Here is a 7,210-nt window from a genome sequence, read left to right as displayed (position 1 = left end):
GAAGGTTAAGGGCGGAGGAGGAGAATGAGGGCGGCGGTGGTGGTGGTGGTGGTGGTGGTGGTGTTGCTAGTGGTGGTGGAGGAGGAGGAGGAGGAAGTGGAGGATCAGAGAGATTGCTATGCTACATTTGCTATGTGAATGGAAAAAAATGAGTGGTGGAGAGAGGTTAGATGGTGACGTTCTAAGGTCACGGGGAGGGACACGGCATGGACCAGGAGGGGAGGGTCAAATGTGTGTGTGTGTGTGTGTGTGTGTGTGTGTGTGTGTGTGTGTGTGTGTGTGTGTGTGTGTGTGCACGCGTGCGTGCTTGAAGAATTGCATTTTTATTACTATTGATATTATTATTATTATTATTAATATTTTTATTATAATTATTATTATTATTATTATTATTATTATTATTATTATTATTATTATCATTATTATTATTATTATTATTATTATTATTAGTAGTAGTAGTAGTAGTAGTAGTAGTAGTAGTAGTAGTAGTAGTAGTAGTAGTAGTAGTAGTAGTAGTAGTAGTAGTAGCAGCAGTAGTGTAGCAGTAGCAGCAGTGGCAGTGGCAGCAGCAGCAGTAGCAGTGGTAGCAGTGGTTGTGGCAGTGGTAGCAGTGGTAGTAGTAGTAGTAGTAGTAGTAGTAGTAGTAGTAGTAGTAGATAGAGTAGATAGAGTAGAGGTAGAGTGAATTTATAGCTAACAACTAATGTTTATATTATAGAGTATTAGATATGGTTGGATGCCACAGTCATTAGCGAGAGTTGGGGCTAATGACCTCCAAGTAGTGGAGCCCCTAATTGACGCATCAATAAACATGGGGTGGAGGTATTTTTTAGTAGTAGTAGTAGTAGTAGTAGTAGTAGTAGTAGTAATAGTAGTTGTAGTGGTAGTAGTATTACTATTATTATTTTTTTTTTTTGGCATTATGTGAATACTCTTATCATTTCTTTCATTATTATTACTGTCATTACTTATGAATATGATTATCATGAGTGTTATTATTATTGTTGTTATTATTATTGTTATTAATATTATTATTATTATTATTATTATTATTATTATTATTATTATTATTATTATCATTATTATTATTATTAGTACTAGTATTGTTATTATTTTAATTTTCATTAATTATTAGGGTGGTAGTATCTCTCTCTCTCTCTCTCTCTCTCTCTCTCTCTCTCTCTCCCTAGTAACTGCAAGAGTATTGGCTTCTAACCTCACCCAAGTCGTTAGGTTGAAAACCCAAGTGAATTAAATCACTGACACTAGAGTGTAAATGGAGGATTTATTTTTCCCCTCTTCACGCCTGCACTTCTGGGACCTGTCATATTTAATCTCTAATTTGAGAGGTGCTTTCAGTTGACATTCAATATTTTCCGGTATTGAGAAGGTAAGTAAGTTGATTTGATGAGTTCAGTTCCACAGTGCGAACGAACTAGACAACATGGAGAAGAGGAAGTTCATTCTGATTGGCAGAATAAATGAATTTTTTTTAATACGGCTTGAGCCGCGAGACAGTCTCAACTTGGTTGCGGAGATGGGAGGAGGAAGGAGAAGATCTGGAAGATAGAAGAAAAGGTGGCAATCACCCAAGGGCCACCACTGAATAAGAAGATCAGTCTATTGTGCAAGTATGCGAGACCAACCCTCACCTAAACGCACAAGAAATCAAAGAATGATTAAACATTCAAGCCTCTGTTAAAACGGTCAGAAAGAGACTTCACGAGGCGGGCTTTCACCATCGCATCCCAACCATAACAGATATTCTGACACAACGACATAAGTAGCTACGTTTGGAATTTGCAGAAAAATACCAAGATAAAGAACTGGATTTCTGGGGAAGAGTGGTTTTCTCCGACGAAAAGACCTTTTCGTCAGCAGCGCGTGGCAAACTGCACTGTTGGAGAAGGAATGGAACAAGGTAAGCAGCACACTCCAGTTAATGAGCGTATATTGCGACTAAGGCTGAAGCACTATAGGCTTCATGTCTGTTGTTGCAGTATACACTCCTACTGAAGTGTGTGAAACTGAAGAGAAGGAGATATTTTACGCTAAACTCGACTCTGTACTGGACCAGTGTCCCTGTCGTGATACACCTATTGTCTTGGGTGACTTTAATGCTGTCAGTGGCATTGAAAGAGTTGGATACGTGTTATGTGTTGGTCCCCATGGCTTTGGTACCAGAAACGGCATCTCCTTTCTCAATCTTGAAAGATCCAGAAAAATACCAAGATAAAGAACTGGATTTCTGGGGAAGAGTGGTTTTCTCCGACGAAAAGACCTTTTCGTCAGCAGCGCGTGGCAAACTGCACTGTTGGAGAAGGAATGGAACAAGGTAAGCAGCACACTCCAGTTAATGAGCGTATATTGCGACTAAGGCTGAAGCACTATAGGCTTCATGTCTGTTGTTGCAGTATACACTCCTACTGAAGTGTGTGAAACTGAAGAGGAGATATTTTACGCTAAACTCGACTCTGTACTGGACCAGTGTCCCTGTCGTGATACACCTATTGTCTTGGGTGACTTTAATGCTGTCAGTGGCATTGAAAGAGTTGGATACGTGTTATGTGTTGGTCCCCATGGCTTTGGTACCAGAAACGGCATCTCCTTTCTCAATCTTGCAAGATCCAGAAGGTTGAGAATTGCAGGTTCCTGGTATCAGAGACCGGTGTTGAAGCGCTGGACTTGGTATAGCATTACTGGAGGAGTAGCGAAGGAGATCGACCATATCCTTATCAGTACTCGTTGCAGGATCCTACAAAACTGCATAGTTGTTCAGAGTGCCGAGTTCTTTGCAACTGATCACAGGCTTGTCCTTGTTACACTCAAACTGCATGTCAAGTCCAGGAAGCCTCCAAGATGTGACCACACTGTATTTCATCTTGATAAACTCAAGGATTTGAAATGTGCCAAGGAGTTGGCAGTGACAGTCTCCAATCGGTTTGGAATGCTCGACACCATCGAGGACCCGGTAGAACTGTGGAATACCTTGAAATGTGAGACTTGGGGCTGCCAAGGAATGCGTTGAGGAGAGCCCAATTGGTCACGGAGTGGCTTCGCCTCGGTAGAGTCGCTGGACAGTATTGAGCAGAGTCGCGCTGGCAGATTTGCTGGGAATCGCGACCCATACAGGTCACGTACTAGAGGTCTCCTGAGGAGAGACAAGGAAAAGCATGTCAGAGGTCTCGGTGAGGATGTAGAGTGTCATTTAAAGGCTGGTGACCTCCGACCTGCCCATGAAACCCTGAAGAAATTCTGCTCCAAGTCTATATCTCATGGTACTGCTATCAGAACAGCAGATGGTTGCCTCGTATCGGACGCAGAAGGGCAAAGGATTCGTTGGGCTGAGTACTTTGAACAACTGCTCACGGTGGATCCTCCAAGCGGACGGCTTCAAACTGCAGCGTTACAGATGCTGCATGCTGATCCACCCATTGACGAAACTACACCCTCCATTGATGATGTCAAAGAGGCCAAAGTTGGCAAAGTTGAGGAATGGAAAGGCAGCTGGCATCTGTAACATTACCGTGGAGCTGCTCAAAGCGGAATGTGAGGTCATGATCCATGCGTGGGTTCTATGCTGTCTTGACTGCTGTATGGTATTCAAGTACTGTTCCCCCTGACTGGAAAAAAAGATTGGTTATCCCTATCTGGAAGGGGAAAAGGGACCTTCAAGATTGCAACAACTACCATGGTATAAATAACACTGCTCAGCGTACCAGGAACGTGCTTGTTCATTTGTTCTTGATGCGTATCCGCAGTCACCTGCTGAAGCACCAGAGACCTGAACTGCTTGGGCTCACGCCCGGTAAGTCAACAGCTGACCAGATACTAGCGCTTCACGTACTGGTGGTGCACCGACGTGAGTTTTGAGAAGAGATGCAGCCTATGTCGATCTCAAGAAGACATTGATTTTGTGCATCGAGAAATACTGAGATCTTCTGCGTCTCCGTGGGATTCCTGCAATGATTATTGATCTATTAACTGTCTTTTACTCTTGGGCTGTGAGTGCTGTGAAGTGTAGAGGGGGCGTGTCCACCTTCTTTCCTGTAAATACGATATTGAGGCAGGGATGCGTGCTTGCTCCATGACTTTTACAACATTTGCATGGACTAGGTACAAAGTAAAGTTGTAGACCAAAGTCATTGTGGAGTATCTGTTGGCAATACTGAGATTATAGATCTAGTTTTATACCGATGATGTACTAATATTTGCTGAGTCACCGGCGGTTCTGGTAATGTCTCTAGAGACACTGCACGAGGAAGCGAAGCCCCTGGGACTCCAAGTTTCCGGGCCAAAGACCAAGCTTCAAGTGCTTGGGGGCAAACTGAATGAAACAGTATAGTCTATCCATGTGTGGCAAGGACATTGAGATCTCTAAATATTTCATATACCTTGGTAGTACAGTGCGTAACGACGGTGGGTCTAACTGGGAGGTTGCACAGCGGATTGGCTTGGCCCAAGGCGTTATGGACTTGTCGGTAACTGTGCAGACGGACGAAGATTCGGATCTTGAAGTCGCTGGTGATCCTTGTCTTACTCTTCGGGTGTGAGACATGGACGTTGAACACCGATCTGAAGAAACGAATTGATGTCTTTGGTAGAAGATGCCTTCGCAGGATCATGGGGTACCGCTGGTATGACTTTGTGTCAAATAAGTGATTGCTCCGTGAGAAAGATTTGAGCCCGACTACCATCATAGTCCGTCAACGCCAACTGTGACTATATGGGCATGTGGCACGCTACCAGGGAGCTGATTGTGCGTATCAGGTTGTCTCCAAAAGGATTAACCCAACATGGAGGAAGCCAAGGAGACGTCCACAGAACTCATGGCTGCGGCAAGTCGATGCCTCATTCTGGAAGTTACTTGGCACGGAAAGAGAGCCTGTATGGAGATACTTAACCGCTTGAAGTGGCGCCATAGGGTATGCGAGGCGACGTGTTCCTCGGCGCATGCCCCCCACGAAGAAGTAAAGTTATTGGAGATGTTCTTGGCCAGATGCCAAAAGTCTTGAGGGGAGTTAGAGTTTGAAATTTTTGACATTTTCTAATAACGAAGGAGTGTTTGACAAGTTGAAGAACAGATTTGACATGATTCCGGACAGAAATATTGCATGACATTCAAGTGATGGAAGGCTCAAGTTCCTTTTGTGGGTAACCTCTCTATCATGTTAAGCACGAGAACAGGTTGTGTTAAACCAAGGTTTAGAACGTTTAGGTTGGGAAAGAGTTAGGAATGTGAGCCTCCTTGCCAGACACTATCACCTCTTGTTATGCGTTCAGAACACAGGAATGGGCCTCTGACAAGGAAGCAGAAATCATTCCAGGGAAAATGAGCACAATACCTACTCAGGTCCTGCCAACCGGCTGAGCCAAAATGCCAGAGTTACCTCCGTCTTGAGGGATCCTCAGGAGGGATTGGGGAAATAGGACAAAATTCAGAAATGAGATTGTGTTTGAGGATCCCAACGGAGAATATAGGGTAACAGCATAAGGAGAAGGATTAGAGGTAAGAAAATTTCAAGAATGTCAGGTATGTCTTTAAGACGGTCAGGTATACGAGTAGGGTATTGCACCAGTTGCTCTAGGTCATGGAGGATAGCAAAGTTCACCAGGATGGTTAGAGAAAGGACTAGAAAGTCAAAGCTGGTGGTGAACGTTGAAATCCCCAAGGATGGAAATCTTTGCGAAGGGATAGAGGAATAGAATGTGTTCCACTTTGGAAGTTAAAGACTAAAAAAAATTACTATAGTCAGAGGAGTTAAGGGAGAGATAGACAGTACAGATAATTTTAGTTAGAGAGTGAGAATCGAAGGCAGATGATGGAAAGCTTGGAAAATTCAAGATCGTAGGCATGAGAGCAAGTTAAGTATTGTGGATATGTATTTGGAAGTTTTAGACAGTTTATCAAAGTTGTATGTAGTTCATTTGATGAACTCGCGTAAAATCTCTTCATTGTATTATTATTATATTTTATGAAAATAAAGTTCCTGTTAGAAGGAAAGTTAGAAATTGATAGTGAAAGTTTGTTCATGCCGTTAGCGAGCAGAAAAACACACAAGAGAAAAAGGTGAGTCTGACTCTTATCTTGGCCATTAGATTCTTGATGAACAAATCTAGAGACAACAGGAAGAAAACAATTACAAAAAAAATTCAAAACCAAGTATAATATAGTTAAAGATTGTAGTTGCAGATAAAAAAAAAAAAAAGACCAGAATCAAACAGTGTAGAATCACATTATCAATTGATATTTGTAATTGATAAAGGACATTATGAAAGGTTAACGGGTAAATTTTGGAGAGAAATATGAGGTATGAATTTCTGGAGATGAAACCTGAAGTACTGTATGTGATTGGCATCTCTAGCCTGGACAGCGATAGAGAAGGCAGAGCTGAATTATGGATTGCGAGTTTTATTATAATGACTATCACAACCGTCATGTATGGATAATTTGATTTATGATATAGCAACAATATTCAGTCCAGAGAACTGCACAATGATACTTAACGTCCTTCAACTGGACAAAGTTGCAACACCAGTAGCACCTATGTGTTTATAGGTATACAAACGCTATTTCGCTGAGAGTACAAAATGTAAAAATGAGATTATGATTTCAGGAAAATAATGAAGGAAACATAAATCAGTTAAAACAATAGAAACTAGGAAAACCTAAAGAATGATTGATGATGTTCAAGAAGGCGCAGTAAACAGTATAGTATGAAAATATTTATAAAAAAACGCGATAAGTTAAAAATGAGAATAGTCAGCGAAGCTGGTGAACAATGAACTCCTTGATTATGAAGATTAGTGGGAAAATGGTTTGAATTGTGCTCATCTGTGCATACCACTAGGTAGGCAAAAGATTAGCAATAGAGTAATAGAGTGAAATTTCATTGATCTTTACCAGATAGCAGAAACATCGTAAGAATGAAGACTGGCCACAATAACAAGATGCTTATGCTAGAGTATAAGTAGAATCAATAGCTAGTATTGGTTTAAGTGAGAGAGAGAGAGAGAGAGAGAGAGAGAGAGAGAGAGAGAGAGAGAGAGAGAGAGAGAGAGAGAGAGAGAGAGACAGCGTTGGGTAGCCAAGGAAAATTCTGCCGTGGTGTTTTTAATCATTAATTTTACTTCATACCATATCGCCAGAGTAAATTCCTTAGTGGTCATCTTCCTGATGATCATCTGACGTTCTGCATTGAATCTTCAT

The 7,210-nt window shown here is 41.8% G+C and overlaps 1 protein-coding gene across 1 annotated transcript; it reads left to right on the top strand.

The window, feature by feature from the left end:
* The first annotated feature begins 2,398 nt into the window (after positions 1-2,398).
* Positions 2,399-3,028, top strand: LOC123510602. Its single transcript, XM_045265882.1, has one exon. The coding sequence runs from the start codon at positions 2,399-2,401 to the stop codon at positions 3,026-3,028; it is 630 nt and encodes a 209-aa protein (XP_045121817.1).
* The last annotated feature ends 4,182 nt before the right edge of the window (positions 3,029-7,210 follow it).

Source organism: Portunus trituberculatus, chromosome 29 (assembly GCF_017591435.1).
Source record: "Portunus trituberculatus isolate SZX2019 chromosome 29, ASM1759143v1, whole genome shotgun sequence".
NCBI lineage: Eukaryota > Metazoa > Arthropoda > Malacostraca > Decapoda > Portunidae > Portunus > Portunus trituberculatus.
This window is presented reverse-complemented; position numbering and strand designations above follow the sequence as displayed.

What these genes read in the sequence shown, in the direction of transcription:
- LOC123510602 (XM_045265882.1), top strand. Translation starts at nt 2,399, where the DNA reads ATGTCTGTTGTTGCAGTATACACTCCTACTGAAGTGTGTGAAACTGAA.